The 20,779-nt window shown below is 35.0% G+C and overlaps 3 protein-coding genes across 4 annotated transcripts; 2 read left to right on the forward strand and 1 right to left on the reverse strand.

Moving 5' to 3' along the window:
* Window positions 1-1,148: 1,148 nt before the first annotated feature.
* On the forward strand, window positions 1,149-9,109 carry LOC111303744 (uncharacterized). 2 transcript variants are annotated; one of them, XR_016327002.1, is made up of 13 exons: window positions 1,149-1,421; window positions 1,861-4,380; window positions 4,492-4,621; window positions 4,707-4,795; window positions 5,371-5,615; window positions 6,099-6,185; window positions 6,372-6,471; window positions 7,133-7,340; window positions 7,423-7,558; window positions 8,149-8,265; window positions 8,458-8,515; window positions 8,625-8,776; window positions 8,889-9,109. XR_016327002.1 is itself a non-coding variant. In XM_089742648.1 (12 exons), exons 1-12 carry the CDS (start codon window positions 1,317-1,319, stop codon window positions 8,977-8,979), a joined length of 3,921 nt encoding a protein of 1,306 aa, XP_089598774.1. In that variant the 5' UTR covers window positions 1,149-1,316; the 3' UTR covers window positions 8,980-9,109. The 2 variants fall into 2 exon arrangements, 1 of the variants encoding a protein (XP_089598774.1); XM_089742648.1 differs by lacking the exon at window positions 8,149-8,265.
* Window positions 9,110-12,203: 3,094 nt separating this feature from the next.
* Window positions 12,204-16,223, forward strand: LOC111303746 (protein PMR5-like). Its single transcript, XM_022900165.2, has 5 exons — window positions 12,204-12,771; window positions 12,882-13,053; window positions 13,737-13,915; window positions 14,033-14,191; window positions 15,442-16,223. The coding sequence occupies exons 1-5, from the start codon at window positions 12,428-12,430 to the stop codon at window positions 15,773-15,775; spliced, it is 1,188 nt and encodes a 395-aa protein (XP_022755900.1). The 5' UTR covers window positions 12,204-12,427; the 3' UTR covers window positions 15,776-16,223.
* A 222-nt stretch (window positions 16,224-16,445) lies between these two features.
* Window positions 16,446-20,710, reverse strand: LOC111303745 (asparagine synthetase [glutamine-hydrolyzing]-like). The gene is made up of 13 exons (XM_022900164.2): window positions 20,457-20,710; window positions 19,562-19,700; window positions 19,146-19,241; window positions 18,886-19,027; window positions 18,593-18,783; window positions 18,348-18,509; window positions 18,175-18,255; window positions 17,864-18,085; window positions 17,637-17,771; window positions 17,435-17,515; window positions 17,262-17,348; window positions 17,014-17,121; window positions 16,446-16,918 (listed from the first exon to the last, which is right to left on the reverse strand). Exons 1-13 carry the CDS (start codon window positions 20,534-20,536, stop codon window positions 16,688-16,690), a joined length of 1,755 nt encoding a protein of 584 aa, XP_022755899.1. The 5' UTR covers window positions 20,537-20,710; the 3' UTR covers window positions 16,446-16,687.
* Between the last annotated feature and the right edge of the window lie 69 nt (window positions 20,711-20,779).

Genomic DNA, 20,779 nt, shown 5'->3' on the forward strand with positions numbered 1-20,779 from the left:
TGCTTTCCCTAGTGAGCCAAGATCAAATTGGAGGACTAGAAATTTTAAAAGACAATTATGAATGGCTCCTGGTTAATCCAATTCCAAACACACTTGTAGTCTATATTGATGACATGATTGAGCTCTATAAAATCTTACTTGAATTTTTTAGTTTCTTTTCAACTTTAAATCCAAAAGATTTTATTATTTGAGCTATTATTATTTTAAGCTTCTTAGTACAAGTTTTGTTTCTAATTAATAACGATCTAAACACAAAAGGAAAGTATTCAAAATTGAAAATAAAATTTGGGTTCCTACCAATTTTTTTCCTTCAAAATTTGGATGAATGAATAGAAAGGTTTTAATTTTTTTTTTTTAATTCCATAAACTTCTATAGACTCACAAGAATTGGAAGGAAAATGATCACCAAGAAAACGTAGTACTTTAGTTTTAAAGGTATGCATTTGGAATAAGCTTTTTGTACTCGCACAATTCCCCTTGTTTTTGCAAGGTAAGTTATGCATGTTGCATAACCAAATTTATCAAATAGAAAAAAAAAATTGAATAAATGAATAAATCACGGGAACTCTAAATATCAAATTTTATAAATAAAATTTTAAATTTTAAATTTATTAAATATTATTTTTTTATAATACTTACATAAATCAACAAAATTAAATTATGAGTTCTAATAATATATGAAAACTATATGATCAAATTAAAGATAATTAAATAATATTAATTTCTTGTTAAGTAAAGATATTGGTAATTATACTCAGGATTTTACCACATGAATTTCATAGTTTACCATAGATCAATCTTTTTCTATTTAAGAAATTACTCAACAGAAAGGGTAAAAAAACTGCTTTATATTCAGACCGTACAAAATAATAATCACATAGCTTTAGAAAGCTCCAACCTTTTAACATACAGGGTAAAAAATTAAAGTAATTTTAAATTATAAATTAAAATTAATTTTCATAAGATGAGACGACAGACAAAATCTTCGTTTTTGTACAATGTAAAACAGGGAATAACAAATCACAGCCGTTGCTGGATGGGTCCTACTTGATGGACGGGTAATATTGCATGCAAAAGAAGGTTTAGTTTCTAAGAAACAAGAAGGGAGTAATACAGTATAAAGAGCTGTTTCTTGGTGAGAAAGTATCGATAGAAGAGAAAGAAAAAAATAACTATTGTGAGAAGGAGTCGAAGAAAGCTGTTATTTTTATTGCGATTTTCAATTTTTTTCCTCTCTCTATATTGCTCTCTTGGCACCGCTTGATAACGTACTTAAGTTAAACGGGTATCAAATTTTCACTTTTGGGGGCTCTCCAATGGCGGTGGTTGGTGTTGTAGAAGACAAAGGCACTGTTTTGAGGAAAAGGAAACGTAAGAAAATGTGTGAAAAGAAGAAACTTGATGTTAATGAAAAAGTTGAGGTAATGTGGTTATTGCCGATTGGTTTTTTATGAGTTTTTCTTTAATTATGCTTTTTTTGGTGGGTTTCTCTCTTGTTGGTTTTTTTGGATTTCAGGTTCTGGGTTGAAATTTCCTTGGGTCTTATTTTCTTAATATGGGTATTTTTTCTTTTTTTCTTTTTTTTTTTTTTTAGAACTTGGTATTATTTATTTATTTTGGTTTTGCTTATGCTGAAAGTTTCCCATCCTGTTAATCAGTGTAATTAGAGCTACATTGCTTTATCCCTTTAGTAATGTGCATACATGCCTGGTTTGGGGTCTATTTAGTAGCCATGCAATGTTAAATTAGAAGTTTTTTCAAAATTTCGAGTCATTGGTTGATCACTTACTTTTTTTAAATATGAATATTTGATGGATTTGAAGTTTTAGTTCTTTGCATATGAAAGTTGAAATTTTGTAGGTAAGGAGTGTGGAAGAGGGGTTTCAGGGTTCATGGCATCAAGGAACTGTTATTGCATGGGATACGCAAGGGTGTCACGTCAAGTATGATCATCTTCTTGTTGATGATAGTTCTGATAATCTCGTTGACATTGTGGGTGTTTCACCTGTTATAGATGGTATTGGTTGTCCCTGTGAGAATCATTGTAACTATCGGGGGTCTATAAGGCAATTGCCACCTAAACTAGAGTTTAGCAAATGGAATCTTTGCTATGGACTTTGCGTGGATGTATGTTATAACGAGGCTTGGTGGGAAGGTGTGATTTTTGACCATGAAGATGGTTCAGAGAAGAGGAGAGTTTTCTTCCCTGATTTGGGTGATGAAATGATTGCTGATATTGGCAACTTACGGATTACTCAAGATTGGGATGACTTTGAAGAGGACTGGCACCAACGTGGAACCTGGTTGTTTCTTCAGTTGATTGAACAATATGAGCAAGAGTGGTACATTTCTGTTTCTGTGAAGCAACTATGGTATGATTTACGGGAGAAGAAGGGTTTTCAAAATGTTAGAGAGTGGACTTTTTCTTGTTTTTCTTTGTGGAAAGAATTGGTGCTGGAGGTAATAAAAGATAACCATGAAATCATTGTGAATCATTTTATCAGGGTATTAGGCCTTCCTGGGTCCTCCCAACCAGAATCCAAGTCACAACTGGAGCCTTCTATACCAGATGCAGATGTTAATATGAGTTCTGATGCAGATTTAGCTGACACTGTTGCTCTTGTACCAGTTGAGAATCCAATTAACGGTACTTCGTTGAGTCCAAACTCAGCTAGCATTCAGTCAGTTCCAGAGAAATCTACTATGGGTCAGTTGATGCATATCTCAAAGGATGATACCAATATTTTGGCCGAATGCAATGGGTCCTGTCTTGATCAAGCGATCTGTGTTTTACCTGATGCTTTGTTGGTCTCACCTTCTGTTGCAAATGGAATTTCCTGCATCAGTTCTGTTACTAGCAATGAAGGATTTTCCAGAACTGATACAGATAAGGCCGAAAGGAGGGCCAGACATTCAAGACTTGATGCAACTGCAACATGGATGACTGCTGGCCCTGACCTTGTTTCTAAAGCTGAATCATGCCCCAATGCCATTAACAAATATGCTTTTGCTGGTAAGAAAAATGACAATGCTCTGATAACTGATGTTAGGAAGCATCTTCTATATCAGGGATGGAAAATTGAGTCTAAGCGAGACAAACATATTGTACGATTCCGTTACATCTCACCTGCTGGGGATTGTTATTACTCTCTTTATAAGCTGTGTTTAGATTTGACGAATCACTCCAGGAAGCTTATTTGTTCAAACACCAAAGATGTACATGTTGAACCAAACGCCAAAGATCAATATGTTGAACCAGAATATTGCCCTCAAGCTGTTTTGGACTGGTCTAAGGTTGAATTGGATGAGATTCGTAAGTGCCATTCTAGGAGAAGTGATATGACACTAAAGGCAAAAAAGCATCTCTCATGGCTGGGTTGGTCGTTTCACTATGCAAGTAGCAATGGAAGGCGCTATTTGTGCTACACTTCACCAAGAGGAAGGACATACCACTCACTTCGAGAAGCCTGCAAAATCTGTATAAAAGAAGGTGGAGTTTCTGAAGATAATGCTTCTCCATCTAGATCTACGGAGAAAATTAATGTTGTTGGGGAGGCTGATGGTCAGCTAGCAATTGAGAAGCTTTCTTCTGCACTTTCTAATATGGATATCCAGAGAAGGTCGGTGCCATCAAATGCTGAATCTGAAAATTGGTGCAGAAAGTCCTATTCGAAATTGGAGATAAGAAATCTTGTTGAGCAAAGTAGAGTAGGTCAAAGAACTCGAAATCCTAAAGGGAAGAGAAAGTATAATTTATCATATATTGCGTCTGACTTGGTTAAAAGGCAAGCTGACTTACCCATTATAAACGCTAGCATCGCAAGATTGAAAAGTGGAAAGTCACCTGCCGCATTGATCAAATTAAGGGAGAATCTCAAAGGTACTCAACATAAACATGTATTACGATCAACCAAAAGAGTGCAGCAGGTTGTAACTCCTAGTCCATTACATCAGAATCCACGAACTGTGTTGTCTTGGTTGATAGATAACAATGTTATTTTGCCAAGGTCGAAAGTACATTGCTGGAGGAAGGAACACAGGTTGAAAGTTGAAGGGCGGATAACTCGTGATGGAATTAAGTGCAATTGTTGTGACAAGGTATACACCCTTTGTGGGTTTGTAGCACATGCTGGCAGCAGTAACCACAGACCAGCTGCTGAGATCTTCTTGGAAGATGGCAGGTCTCTGTTAGACTGCCAGCTGCAAATGATACAAAATAATAAGATGAAGAAGTTTGAAAAAAAGCGGAGTAGCCGGTTGAGGAGCAATAGCCGAAAAGACAAGAACGACAACATTTGTTCTGTTTGTCATTATGGGGGTGAATTAATTTTATGCGATCAATGCCCATCCTCATTCCATAAAAGTTGCCTTGGTTTAGAGGTATCTATTTTGTTTTATTATCAGTTCATTCTGATTGAGAAGTACTATTATTCCATTTTCTTAAAACCTATAGATCTTTGATTTCTTCTGTTGGAATTTTGTCTGTCGTAGAGTGTTCCAGATGGTGACTGGTTCTGTCCATCATGTTGTTGTGGAATTTGTGGTCAAAGCAAGCCTAAAGAAGATGGTGCAAATATTGTGGATGACAGAGTTCTCATTTGTGCTCAGTGTCAGCATAAATGTAGGTTACTTTTCACCATTTGCTGACTGATCAAAAGCACATTTGGATAGTTTCTTATGCCTTTTTTTTTGTGTTTTTGATGCAGATCATGTTGGGTGCATACACAGTAGAGGGGCAGATAGGTTGATAATATGTGCAAAAGATAATTGGTTTTGCAGCAAAAAGTGTGAAGAGGTACTTCCATTCAGCTTTATTTTTGTAATTTTGTTGTCCATCAACAAGTTATAGCTACTGCTGACTTATTTCTACCCTTTTACTTTGGGCATAAGTAGTTTTGCATCTTCAATCCTCTCTTAACTATTTAAGTGCTTCACAATGGAAAGCTAGTAAAATTTTCATTTCTCTTTCTTGATTTAGCTAGTATGACCTCTTTTAATTCTTTTTATATGCATATTTAGAATTCAAGTAGTGAAGTGCTCGCAATGGCAAGGAACTGGCTTTTGCAGTAAAAGTTCTTACAATGTCATCTAAGTGATGAACCGATAATTTGTTGGGGGGTGCTTCTGCAATTTAGAAAATTTATCTGCAGAGATTATTTGAATTGCATGCAGCTGAGAATAACAGCTAATTCTTGCCTTCATTATCTAGTCACTAGTAATTTTGGTAGGATTAGATCATAAATGTTATGTCATACCCACCTCTTTGCACTAGCAGCCTAACTTAAAAGTTTGTAGTGCATGAGCAGTGTAATATCATACGGATGATAGTACATCTTGAAAATGTTGCTTATAGTTGTGGCTTTGCTGCAGATATTTTTGGGCCTTCATGAGCTTTTAGGGAGACCAATTCCTGTCGGAACAGACAATCTAACATGGACACTAATAAAATACATGCAGCTGGATACCCATGATCTTGATGCTTCAGATAATGAAGCCATGGTTGAGAGTTACAGCAGACTTAGCATTGCACTTGCTGTCATGCATGAGTGTTTTGAGCCTGTCAAAGAACCTCACACTGGCAGAGATCTTGTTGCAGATATTATATTCAGTAGAAGGTGGGTAATTTTTATTTTTCTCATGTCATCTTCATAACTTTAGTATTTATCAGGCATTGGGCTGGTTACTCTTCTGCAAATCATAGCTGCAAACTGTGGATTCATTTGCAAGTATCAAACATTTTTATGAATGCCACTATTGCAGTCCCTAAAGCATTTTAGTCTGATTTATCTACTTTGTGTGATTTATCTTGATAATCTGGCCAACCTTATCTTGGACTGAACTTTCTTTCTGAACCCGTTTGGATTGGCTAAAATTTTAAGATTACTATTAAATTACCCGAATTACTCCTCCTTATAGTTAATCTAGTAGCCTATTGAGGTCTATGCCACTAGGCCTTTGGGCCATGATAATTACTGTTGATACTTGAGCTTCATAATCTTCTGTTGCTGCTACTTATTAGTGATGATTTATTTGAATTTTGTGTGTTTAATATAAGAAAATGGCTTAAAGTTTGATTGCTGTGGTTTTGGATTTTGCAGCTCAGAACTTAACCGCCTAAACTTCCAAGGCTTCTACACAATACTTCTGGAAAGACATGATGAACTCATTACCGTTGCTAATGTTAGGTAAGCTTCCCTAATTAACTGTAGTGAGCTGTGTAGGACTACAGGAACTCATTACTGTTGTTAATGCTAGGTAAGATTCTCTAATTAACTGGAGTGAGCTGTATAGGACTGCAGATCTTGGTTAGGCTGTTTTGTATGTTTGCTTTGCTGATAATGGTAGTTTTAATTTCTATTTGCCTATTCAAGGGTCCATGGAGAAAAGGTGGCCGAAATACCTTTTATTGGCACCAGGTTTCAATACCGGCGACTTGGAATGTGTCGCATTTTGATGACTGAGCTTGAAAAGGTTAGTTACATTGTGTTTGTATGGTCTTTTGTTGCTAGTGCTTTATGTTCACTATTGGTTAAATTCACATTGGTTAGGGTTCTAAACACTGTTTTACCAACTGAAACAATTGTCAAATTGTAAAATTGAGGGTTAAGGTTTAGAGTTTTGATTAGGTTCAAATGGATAAATGACTTGTAATTTCATTATGATCTAATAAATATATTAACAATTCTCAAAATAATTTAATTCTAAGATTTAATAGTAAAGTGTAGCATTTACAAACTTTATGAAGCATATGATATCAAAATTAAAAAATGTTATATGTAGGCTCTGTGGTCTTTCACGTTTTATATTGCATCACAATATGTAAAACATTTCAAATTACCACGATGTCTAACTTGATAATTAGGTGCTAATATTTAATTGATTCTTCACAATTTATAGCACTACATGTTTTACAAAGAGACTTAAGGTCTATAGATTATTTCCATGTATTCTTTGGAGATAGCATTCCAAAAGGAAAGAAAAAAAACCATTAAGGGGAATTAAAAGCAGGGGTTACAGAAAAAGATTTCATCTAATATGTATTGCATGAAATTTTTGGAATTAGATATTATCCAACATTTATTGTGCTTGCATCTGTCAAATTTCTCACCATTGTTTTGCATGATTTCCTCAGAAGCTCATGGAATTAGGAGTACAGAGGCTGATATTACCTGCTGTTCCCAATGTGCTGCACACGTGGACTACTTCATTTGGATTTTCAAAGATGATGCCCTTTGAGAGATTACAATTTGTAGATTATACATTTTTAGATTTCCAGGGTGCCATCATGTGCCAGAAGGTTTTGTTCAAGAGACCTCTAGTGGAATCAAACCTATCAATTGGTATTTCCAATTCCCTAGCCACCTAGTTCAAGAGTTAATGACTGCAGTGAGTCAAATTCATGTTTTTATTAATATTTTTCAGGCTCCCAGTTTGAACTTCATAGTGATGCATTTGAAAGCAGTGACAATGTTGATGTAGATGGTTCCAGTTCAGTCTCTGAAGTATTCCAAGCAGGACAAGTCGAGGAAAATAGATTTATGGATGAAGGAATACTGGAGTATGTCTCACCTCTTTTTTTACTCTATTTAGAAGAGAAAAAGAATGGTGAAAAAAAAAAAGCTCTAGCTTCACTCTTCCTTAGGATGGGCAAACTCGTGATTACTATTGGCTTAGACTTTTAACCAGGTTATACAGATGAAAGTCTCCAATGTATATATCATCTATTTAAAAATCTTAGTCATTAAATTCAGGTAATTGTGATATGTGGGAAGAAAATATTGTTAGATAATCATCCTTGGGTATTAGAGTTACTTGAAAAAGAGAAAGATTACACAGTCTTTACACCTTTAGAGAGGAATAGATCATAAATGACAACTCTTATCCGGCAAATATCCATTTCTGGTATGCATGTGATACTGTAAAGTTAATATCCATTTTTAGAAATTCAGGTTATACTATATTATATTTATTTTATGCATTTGCTTTTATGCTTGAATCTTCATATTAATGATAATTAAAAGTGTATAGACCATATCTTGTCAATTATGAACTAGTACATCATGTTGCCATTTCTGTTTGTGTGGATAATTTACCATCATTCTCTCAGTATATCCTCATTAACATTGGCTTGTTGGGTGTAATTGCAAGATGAGGAAAATCCTTACCCATCTGGAAACCCATGACTGAGGCTGAACTGAAGATTGTAGCCACCATTTATCCATCTATTTATTTCTGAGCAGTGCCACTTTTGATATGTCTTTGAAGGTGAATGAAAATTAGTCTAGTGAAATCCTCCAATCCTACTTTAGAAACATCTGGGTTAAAGCATTACTTGTGTCCATTCATATGAGCAACCTCCTTTTTTTTTCTCAAATTGGCATGGCGTTCTATTCTCTGTTCGAACTTGCTGCCTGCAATGCTGCTAAATATGTCATTAACAGCTTTGATTTTTGGCAGGATTGATGCAGGTAGGAGTATTAGTCGCAATGAAAACCATGTTCATAATGTGGTCGTGGTACTTTCATTGACTCTGAAGCATTTAATTATTTCATAAAACGTATTCTTTCATTTTATTTCTACTTTTGATCCTCATCACCAGATACCTGACCTCTTCTCAATTGCAGGTAAACCAACCAACTCAAATTGACCATGAACAATGTAACAGTGAAGCCAATCCAGAGTGCTCAGTTGAGGGTACCAATTTTAAGGAAAGAAAATGCAGTGATAGTGGTTGTACAAGGTGCAATAAGCGCAGGAGGATTTCTGTCAGTGCAAGGTGAGGGTATCCAAAGTTTCTGCAATTAGATGAGTGAACTATTTTCCAGGCTGCTCTTTGGAAGAGTTGAGCCAGTTGAAACCTAAATGTCTTTTTGATTCTGTCAACACAGACCGGCTGCAGAACATCCAAATGTTGCTTCATGGATGTGTAAATTTTCTGTACAGAGTATAAGTGGGACAAAACATCTCAAACTCAGATAAGGTCTATTTTATGTCATTACCTTTTAGGATAAATAACAATGCGGAGCTCTTTTGAGTATCCTTTTGTCCTTATTAACCGTATGGATGTATGATTCATAACCATAACCATATCCATTTCCTTCTTTTCAAAGTGAGAATCTCCTTCTTTCATGTCTGTTTGATGGGTATTGGACTTTTGGGTGGCAACTATATGAAGGAGAGGCCTCAATTTGTATTTTACCTCTTTGAGTAGGTGTTTCTAGTTTCCTTGCATATCCACTCTTCATAGCAATTGATCCAACTTTGTGGTCAAATCAACCATGGCCATGTCAAAAATAATATCAATGGATTGTGAACAAGTTACATTTCTTTGAACATTTCCCATTTGGATTTTGTCCATAATCAGCTACTTAGGTGGTTCTTGATGGCTAATGCCTATTTCATTTTCTCCTATGACTTTCTGTCCATGTCATGACAGCCCATTTCCTCTCCCTTCATTAATGATGATGTTAATGTTATAGAAACCTTGCTATCTTATCCTCAAAATAATTTTGGGAAAGAAAATTTTACCATATATTAAAACATGAAAACTTCTAAAACAAAATTTAAATATTAATTCAGTTATTTCATATAATTATTTTTTTAAATATGATATTTAATAATTTAATATTTAAATTTTAATATCTATAATCTTCACACTTTCACCTCATTTATAATAAAAATATATTACTTGCCCTAAGCTATGAGTTTTAGTCAAGTTCTTGTCAATAACTTTTACAAGGAAAAATAGAAAGCTGACTTTTGCCAGCAATTTCTATTTGTGTTGTCTGTGTATGCCAAGGTCATTATCATAAGAGTAAAGGAAACAATTAGATCACATTTCCCCTCATTTATCCTTATAAACTCCATGAATAGAGTTCATGAATTTGCGAAACTAAAGAAATAAATGTCATTATTCAATATTTAAATGGTAAGATAAAGCATGCTAAGGCCCTTAATTGTATAAGCATTCATTTGAATCATCAAATTTTTACTTAATTTAATCAAGCCACTTTACTTGGTAAGGAAAAAACTATTACTGAATATTTCACATTCCCTCTATCTCTTAAAAAGTCATAATTTTGGGATATAAAAAAATTGAGTTAATGAAGAAGTATTTTATATTTTAATTTTGATGGTCCAAAAGTCGTGAATATACTTAATTCATTACAATAGCATAATTTGTTTGAATTCTTAATTTCAATTATCAAATTCATTTTTTAATAATCTCAAAAAATATATTTAATTCAACAATGTTTGCATATGTCTAATTGATATGTAAAAACTAAGTAAAACTACAAATATTTTGCATAGGTGAAATTTAGAATTCCACATACATGCTTGTGTTGCACAAATTTACGGATATACCTTGCTCTACACCTAAACATACATAAAGGTTTAAATTGATTAAAGAAAGAAAAGATCGGAATTCGAACCTAAAAATTTGAATTAAAAATAATTTAAATTAGATACGATTTGAACGTAGAAAAAAAAATCTAAACGACGAAATTCAAATTTGAAATAACTTAAAATAGTAATAAGTTAAACTTGAGATATATACAATCCGAAATCCATAAAAATTCAAATTTTAACTTCAAAAAACTAAATTATAATTAATCAAAATAATCCAAATCCAAAATTATTCAAATTTGAGATGTCTCCTAATAATTCAAATTTAAAATAATCTGAGTTCAAATACAAATTGATCCAATCACGCTCAATCGCCACCTATATATATGGGAGAGTAGATATCATAGAATCGAACTTCCTTTCTTAAAAAAAAATGAGCAACATTAACTTGAAATTTCTTTGATAACCTTGATTCCTCCATGATTGCTCAGAGCTGAATTCAACAATATAAATTGAAAGCTTGAGGAGTTTTTATGAAGGTTAGGATTTTTATATGATAGTATAGGGTTTTTCAAAAACAAAACAGATCACTTGTTAAAATCATAACAATTTTAAGAGATATGGGATGAACACCATAAGTTTAGTAACCCTAAAAGTTTCAAGGTATGTATGCACCTTTTAAAACATTTTATTAATATTGGACTAAGCCCAATTGAATTTTATTTGATCGAAACTTAAATTAAATAGTTTTATTATTTTTATTTTATTTTTAAAAATTATATTTAATATACTGTTAATATATATTATTTATTATAAAAAATAACAATGATGAGACATAAATCTTACATCATAAGTTTTAATAAACTAAAAAAAAATTGAATGATGTTCTATTCCTGTGGATGAAGGAAAGCAAGGAACATTTTGCTTTTCCAAAAAAAAAAATAAAGAAATTGCCTTCATGGATAGAAAGCAGAAAATCTTGCGTTTGTTCAAAGCATTGGTAGCAAATATTCCACTCCTTTTATATTAACTAGATAAACGACAAGAAAAAGTGACGGATTCGATTTTTTTTTATGTGTTTATTTATAATATATAATTATCGATAAATTTATAAATTTCGTTGATAAATAAGATATTTTTGAAAATTTTGATGAATTTATTAATTTTATCAAAAAAATTATAAAATTTTTTATTTTCTAAATTTTAAAAATGTTCATAAAATACTTTACTTAAAGGATCCATCTCCTTGAAGCATAAAAATAAATATAATAATTTAAAATATAATATCATAATATAACATAAATAACATATAAATATAATATAATTTAAAATTTTAATAATTATTATATAAATTTAATAAAATTAAATATATATTTTTTATATTTTTATATCAATATAAATTTTTATACATAATTTTTATTTAAAATATAATATAAATTTTAAAATTTTACATAATATAAATACATAAATAATCGTATTTAAATAGGAATCCACTTTTGTGACCCCAAACATATACAACAAGGCCACACGCCAAGTTGGAGTCTTATGTCGGCCATCCCAATATATGGTGTTCGGCGGTGTTGGCCCCATTCCCCGACCACAAGCCTCTTTCTGGAGTCCTTCTCTTTATTTAGTAAATGCCGTTTTCTTTATTTTCTTTAAGATTTGCAATTTTTTGGCGATTTTTAAGCAAGAAGCCCATGATTTAATCACAACCAAATGACGTGATAACCCAAAAAATTTCGCAAAGAAAAAAGAAGAGAGAGGAATTAGGAAACCCCATGAAATGGGACAAGATAAACTTGCAGGCAAACAGGACTCCCCAATAAGAATTAAGGGAACCTGAGACTCTTTTCAAAGGGTCTTAATCAAACAACACAAATTGAAATCCACCGCCAAGTTGCGAAGGCTCCATTTAAGCTCACGTGAAAGCCTCTCAGGCTCCTCAGCTACCTTCACATGCACCACGCAACAGAACAAAAAGCTCCAGTTTTTTATAACAACTTCAGCAGGAACTAAAACCCCACTTTCTTTTTGTGGCTTTTCGTGTACTGTCATTTCTCTAATTGGACTCTGCAAAATGACCTTTCTTTCTTCTCACCAATCTCCTTCATGTCATCTTTTCAAGTCATGTCTAACCTTTCTTTTTCTAGCCTTGTTTCAATCTGACACAGCTTCTTCAGCTCTGATAATGAGCATGAAGAACCACCACGGCCACCACCAACATAGAAGGCCAATGTTCCAAACAAACCCAAGTACTTGTGCATTGTTTATAGGCACTTGGGTTCGTGATGATAGTTACCCATTGTACCAATATTCTAACTGTCCAATCATAGATGCAGAATTCAACTGCCAAATGTATGGAAGACCCGATTCTGATTACCTCAAATATCGTTGGCAGCCTCTCAATTGTCAGCTCCCAAGGTATCAGAAAACATTGTTCTGCTGCTAGTTTTTCATTTTAATGCAATGCCAGTTCTTCGTTTTTTTTTTTTTACATTGTGATGATTTTTGTTGTCGTATGTTTATCTCAGGTTCGATGGACTTGTGTTTTTGTCGAAAATGAGAGGGAAAAATGTGATGTTTGTTGGTGATTCCCTTGGAAGGAACCAATGGGAGTCTTTGATTTGTATGATTTCAGCTTCAGCTCCCCAATCACAGACTCAGATGAGCAAAGGAGATCTTCTCTCCACCTTCAAGTTCCTTGTGAGTCTTACGAAACCTTGTTTGTACTTTATTCCAAATTCCTTTATCTCTTAAAAAGTACCTTCAAATAGAAAAAGAAAGTTATTGTATGCTGGTGGAAGGCTGGAAGCAACTTATTTTGGCTTACCTTGAAAGTTTTGTAGTTTCGATGGATTACTGTCTCTGCCCCCAATTTTCCTTTTGATTAGTAGCTTACAATAGCTGCAGCCCAATCTTGTTCTAAGCTTTTGTAATTCATGGTCAAAAAGTTGTTTCAAGCACTGTCTCGGTTATGTCCTTACGGCAGGGTTTTAGCTAAAAAACAAGGGTTCATGACAAGGTGAAGAGATGGATTTGACATTTGAGGGACCCAAAGTGAGGGTGAGACATTATTTTACCAAAGGCATGCAAATTGTCGCCACTGAAAAAGCACCTAGTAAAGTGATTTTTCCCCCAAAATACATTCGCACTAGCATTGAATTTGAAAGCAACATAAATTGGCATTCTTTCAATTAAGTCACAAATGATTTAAGTATGGTCAGCTTTTTTCTATCCATGGTGGGATTCATCATGTGCAACAGAATGCAATTTCAATCATCTGAAACTTGAAAGTTGAAACTTTTAACACCCCTCCTTTTTCCCCCATCTCCTTTTTAAGCAGTAAAAAATATTATTGATTGCATTTTGTTTAATAATAAATGCAGGAATATGGTTTATCAATATCATTTTATAGAGCTCCATATTTGGTAGACATAGATGTGGTACAAGGGCGGAGAGTTCTAAAGTTAGAGGACATAGCTGGAAATGGAAACGCCTGGCGAGTGGCAGACGTGCTGTTATTCAACACAGGCCACTGGTGGAGTCATAAAGGATCTCTCCAAGGGTAGGCAAAAAATTCTAGTATATTTCTTTTATGTTAGTGTGAAATTTTCAATTGGATATCAAATGGGATTTGTTTTTGTTTAATTGACATTGAAAAGTGTGAGGTAAATCTGGACAGGTGGGATTTGATTGAATCGGGGGGTACATATTACCAGGACATGGATCGTTTGGTTGCTTTGGAGAAAGGGCTGAGAACATGGGCCAATTGGGTTGACACCAATGTCGACAAAACCAGAACCAGAGTCTTTTTCCAGTCCATTTCCCCCACCCATTACGAGTAAGTTTCTCAACAGAACCAGAGACTCTCCCTCCATCCCTCCCTCTCTGAAATAATTGTTTGGAGTGGAGCTCTGGGCTTTGATTAAAAATTATTGTTGTGTTGGAGTAGAAAAATATTGCGACTCCAAGCACTAAAAATTCGGTCCAATCTGAGCTGTGCTTACGGGGTGACAGTAAGGCCCCACCTTATTTCAGCATTGTCTGCTTAGGTTATCCCAACTGAAATTGATATGATTAAAGATAAAATAGGGTAAAAGCCTGTGGCAACTTGCAGAAATAGTTATAATTATATATAAGCAACATACAATAAATGAAACCATACAACTTGCAGAACTTTGTTATCAGTTTCTCTGTCGGTCTGGCCTATTAATTTCGCTGCAGGGAAGAAACTGTACGGTCATTGACTTGTCAGTAGTTCCTCACTATAAACATTTGTGAACCATTATCCAAAAAGTTCAAAACTGGGAAGAAATGATGCAGGTCTGTTACCCCAGGAAAGTAATTAAATGGGACTGCATAAGAAAATCAGTGAGGAACTGTGGGTTATTCTTGTGTTATGAAAGAATTAAAAAAAAAAAAATACTACCCTTACCAAAAGTTTAGTACAAAGATCAGTGTTGGTCATCTGTTATACAAAGTGAGGGAAGATCATGGGTAATACATGAGAGATGGTTGATGTATGGAGACTACCCTCGATTTTGTTCTCAATTACAGCTTTCATGAGCTTGTCAAATTACTTTTATTGACTAGATAGTAAGAGTACTTTGTAGCTGCTGGTGAGAGGGATTTGGTAGCAAAAAATATCTACTTGAGGTATTCTGGTATTCAACAATGGTACAATAACTAATAATGTATTTAGTTGATTTTGCTGCCTTCTTTTACAACTGTAACCTCGTGAAACATTAAGGAAAGTGTCTTTTGAACCACTTTCTGTGTCGGTGGTAATTGATCCAATGCATAGAAATATCACTGTAAACGTCTGTAAAATAGCCGTCAGAGAGCACACCTTGCCAGACTGCTAATTTTCGGTGGATCATTGCCTACGTGTCTCACAAAAAGCATGAATGAGCATATTTTTATGTTTTGATTACTCATCTGTATAAAGAAAATAGCTGCATACATTCCTAAAGCCCTCTTTGATCATGTATATACTAATTTCATCCTCCATTTAGTGTCACAATGAATACGGAATGCTAATTAGTTTGGTGCTATCCAAAATTCAATGATTTTGGTTTATTCTATTGACAGTCCAAGTGAATGGAGTGCTGGAGCAACAGTGACAACAACGAAAAACTGTTACGGGGAAACAGCGCCAATGACCGGAACTACATACCCTGGCACATACCCTGACCAGATGAGAGTGGTGGATGAAGTTATTAGGGAGATGCACTTTCCTGCATATTTGTTGGACATAACCATGCTTTCTGAGCTTAGGAAAGATGGACACCCCTCAATTTACAGTGGTGATTTAAGCCCTGCTCAGAGGGCTAACCCGGACCGGTCAGCTGATTGTAGCCATTGGTGCCTTCCTGGATTGCCAGATACTTGGAATGAACTATTTTATACTGTGTTGTTCGATTAGGCTGTATGTGGTTTACTTCATTTTATACTTAGTTACTACTAATTTGATTATAGGTTAGCAGAGGATGCAAAAATGCAATTTACTCTGTGTACCTATAGCATCTCTCTCGTCCTTTTAGTCAAAGGTTAGTGTAGCCATTGTTGTAGAGTAATACATATTGTTTCTCGAGAGAAATAAGGTATTTCGTACTTATTCTCATGATGGTAGCTTTGAGAGTGATTTGTTGCCAGTACCCATTTATCACTTTGAATGATATGGGCCAAGATGGGAGGAAGAAAAGAAAGGAGTAGGGTCTTTTTAATTTTTTCTTCTATCCGTTCTGTATTTCCTTTGGTGGGCCAGTTTGAGCCATTAGATGGATAATGAGGGTTGCTCAAAAATGATGCTTGTATAGTTCCTCAAGCTAAAGTCTGATATTAATTTCAAGACTCGTTAATGCTCCATTAAACTAGTAGGGACAACATGTTCTTGTCTGATTTTGTATATGTCCAAGCTGATTGACATGACAATATCGTGGGGGGCAGGCGCTTTTGCTGTGCATGTTACTATGATGCACCTGAACGGGAAAAAGAAAGGGTCATGAACTCATGATAACCAAGCAAAGACAGATTACACTGGATTTTATATTGCAACTTATAAATGGGAAAAACTGAAGCTTTTGCACGGTATATGAACAGGAAGATTCTCATTAATGATTCACTTCCATTGCAAAATATGATTACACACTTCAAAAGCGTAAGCAACAACAGGTTGGTGACAACAAAAGATGATTCCAACGATCACAAAATATTTTAGTATTGGTAAACATCGCCTATAGTATACAGCAGAGCATTCTGAAGTTTCTTGGATATTCCACAAATCCTACTCAGTTATTAAATTCACACATTCTGCTTTCCATTAGGCAAGCAAGCATTAACCGTGTATGGCAACTCCTGGAACTTCCACCATCCGTGGTATACTATCAATAACCTTGGATGGCACGTTGCTGAGAGGAGTCTCTCCATCGTAAGCTGAGAGATGTACCCCCAGGGCTGCCCTGCCTGAAGGATCAAGGTTGTTCTTCCAGGCAGCATCCCACTCAATAGCTTTAGCAGTGCTGCATGCTACACTAGCTCCTCCAGGGACACTCAATCTAGCCGAGTTCTGTTACACCAAGCAAAGGAGGATGATCATAACTTTAATAATCATTGCTACTTAGAATCCTAAATGTGCTCGAACTGCAAATTTTAGAAAATCACCTGTGGGAAGAACCTCTCAAAAATCATCCTGTAGTAGTATGCTTCTTTTGTAGTTGGTGTGTTGTGAGGGAAGATGAAGGAAGCATTAAGCATCATCTTGTCAGTCACCTGAATGCATGACGTGAGAATTAATCCAATGGAAATGAGATTTAATTATTAATTATAAACAATAGACCAATGAAAACAGAAAAAAAAATGAGGACAAAAGCAAAACAATTTAAAAGGAAGCACAGTAGAAAGATATTTACATGCTGGGCAGCATGGGCTTTGAGACCATCGATCCAACTATAACCAACACCATCACTAAATTGTTCTTTCTGCCTGTAAAGGATATGCTGCAGGGCATCAAACGGGACACGTTAGTTGGGTATTTACTTTATAGTTGACAAATACCAAAGACAACAAAAAATGTTAAAAAGACCTTTGGCAGATAGGGACGCTCTTCATCATCAAAGGCCCTTCTAAGAACCCACTTCTCAATGCGACCTTGATCTTTTTTTATCTGATTCGTAAAAGGGAAATGCGATTGGTAAGTCTGTAAATCTCAGCCATGGAAGAACAAATCAAGCAATTCCAGGAACAATATACTTGTCTTTTTAAGAAAAAAAAACTCGTTTACATACCATCTTTGATTCAGGGTCTATAGACATGGCAACATTGATAAATTCTTTGTCTAAGAAGGGGACTCGAGCCTCCAATCCCCATGCAGATGTTGCTTTGTTAGCTCTCAGGCAATCATACTGGTGAAGGGCCTTGATCTGCACAAAAGTATAAAAATAGACCAGTTTCGTTATATCCTTACATTCCAACTCCCTTGGTGAATAAAGTGCCAAGCAAGATGATCTATTACCTTGCGGCATGTTTCCCGGTGGAATTCTTCCTTATTTGGTGCCTTGTGGAAGTACAAATATCCACCAAAAATCTCGTCAGAGCCTTCACCAGAAATAACCATTTTCACTCCTAGTGACTTGATCTTTCGTGACATCAGAAACATAGGAGTGCTTGCCCTAATTGTGGTGACATCATAGGTTTCAATGTGGTAGATGACATCTTCGATGGCATCAATTCCATCCTGCCACATTAGAGAGAAATTTAGCTCGTTTTAGGATTATTAGACCTCAATTCGTGAATTAAAAGTATTACAAAATTTTCAGTCAATACTTGAACAGTGAAGTGAAACTCATGATGAACAGTGCCGAGATAGTCTGCAACCTCCCTTGCAGCCTTCAAATCTGGTGAACCCTGCAGACAAATCGAGAAACAAGTTTTGAGGACCAATTAAAACATTTTAAAGCTATGCTTTAAGGTTTTCATATTATACTAGTACGACTTACCTCTAGACCAACACAGAAAGAATGGAGCTGACTTCCCCAATGTTTGGCAGCCTTGGTACCAGCCAAGTACCGAGCTGTGATAGAAGCAACCAATGATGAATCAAGGCCTCCAGATAGCAGAACTCCGAAAGGCACATCAGTCATCAGCCTTTTGGTCACAGCCTGTAAAGAAAAACAAAAGGTTTCTTTGCTTAGTCTTCTAGTAAGTGTCAAATGTTTCTCAGACTGCAATTTATCAATCTTACATTTTCAAATGCACGTCTGAGAACAAGGGGGTCATATGGAACTGATGGAATGGCCTCAGAGAACCAAGGTGGGTTGTACCACCTCCTAAATCCTCCTGATTTGCTAGAGTACAAATGACCAGGAGGAAAGCTTTCAAAATGTTCACAATCATCATTCAATCCTTTCAATTCTGATGCCATCCAAACCGAACCTGAATATAACGAGTAGAAAATAATTTAGCAAACAGCAATTTCACCCAAATTTAGACAGCTAGAAATCCATTCACAATAACTGACAAAGCAAGATTTAGTACCATCAAGCCCCCAACCAATATAGAGGGAGGTGACTCCAATAGCATCACGTGCAACAATGAAGCTGCTGTCACGGGTATCCAGCAGGACAAATGAGAAGATTCCATCCAACATGTCCACAAAGTCTTCCCCATACTCCTCATACTATCATGTAGTATAAGTTTGAGCAACAATTTTAAATTTATTAGAGCAAGAATTCACAAAATAAACTAAAAAATTCAGACGCAAAAATCAACTCTATCCAATAATTTGCTAGACTTACCAGATGAGCAATAACATCACAATCACTGCCAGTCCTGAACTTGTGGTTTACCAACTTCCTCCTCAGTTCTTCATGATTGTAAATCTCTCCATTCACCTGGTTTTCAGCACATTTTTTTCCTCCATTAGCAATTTTACTTGTCATGAAATAACATTATTCATGCAATCCAATTTTGAATAATTGAATTCGAACTTACCGAATAAAAACAATAATGATCAACAACTATACATAAATTACAATTATACCATATTCCAATTCCAAGACATTATTAGCCCTTAAAAGTTTGCAAAGTTACAAGTACCAAAATCTTTGGTTTTTTCACGTAAGGCATATAGGGCCAGTTCTCGACTAGGCCAAGTCATCATATAGGCTAAAAAGGCAAAAAATACTAAAACAAGAGAAGCCTGGACGCCTACCGTAACAGCAACACTTTTGTCTTCATTAAAGAGAGGTTGGTCACCGGAAGCAGGATCTATGATGGCAAGGCGTTGATGTGCCAAATAGCAGTCTCCATGTTGGTAGAGCCCACTCCAGTCAGGACCACGGTGCTTCAGCCTGTTCATACATCATCAAGTAGTAGCTATTTCAGCTGATAATTTCTCTATTATTACTATTGGTTTCACCAGATAATTGTTAAATTATGGCCCACACCCCACGTGGATAATCACTAACCCTAATGAAATTTTTCGTATTAAGCCTATTATCTTAACTATCTGATTGAATTTGCATCTTAAAACATGGACTCTCCCACTGCTTTTTTTTCTTTCTTTTCTTTCGTTTCAAAGTTGCAAAGTCACTGTTTCTTTCGACATAGCTTGGGCTCCTGCCTTCATCCCCACAGTCCATTTGCAAATTAGAAATAAAAAAAAAAGTTTCCAGTACCCTCCAAGTTGGAGATTTTCCTTTCAACATATCCACCTTAAAGATGATCAAGAATTCAAGACCAACTTTAAGATTAAACTTCATCTTAACCAAAGATGAGACTTAAAAAATATGTCCGTACTTTTAGCTGGAGCTTTCAACGTTGCTATCAATGGATTAAAATAAAAAAACACTTAATCATCCTGCTTTTTTTTTTCTTTATTTTTGATAAACATCAAAGTAAAATCTAAGATTTAACATATAAGCATCAACATATATTAAAGCGTACACGACAAATTCAGAAAAATTATAAAACAAAAATCATATTGATATCATATTAAACCTGTTTGACAGCCCTAAACCTTTTGAAAGACACAAAATAACATCAAAATTAGCTAAAAAAAAAGACCCCAAAAAAAGAAAAAAGTAGGAAAGAAAAAGATTATTTGCCTGCGGGAAAGCTCCAACACTCGAACCCTTTTTGCTTGAGAATCATCAGAACAACCCAAAACCGCTAAAATCCCACACATTTTCTTTCTACAATAAACACTGCAAGACAACCTTTTTTTTCTTTTTCCTTTTTTTTTCAAGAACAAGAATTTTAAATTAAATTAAAGGATAAGATAAAGAAACCAAGATTTTCGCTGAGAAACGAAACAGAGAGAACAGTGGAGTGCAAACAGGGGAAGGCAACACGTAGCTGTGTTTTTTAAGTTCTTCAAACCCACAAATTTATAGTTGCAAAATTTCTGGTGCACCCTTCGTATGTTCCT

Source organism: Durio zibethinus, chromosome 13 (genome assembly GCF_047325235.1).
Source record: "Durio zibethinus cultivar Kanyao isolate XHJ-2024 chromosome 13, ASM4732523v1, whole genome shotgun sequence".
NCBI lineage: Eukaryota > Viridiplantae > Streptophyta > Magnoliopsida > Malvales > Malvaceae > Durio > Durio zibethinus.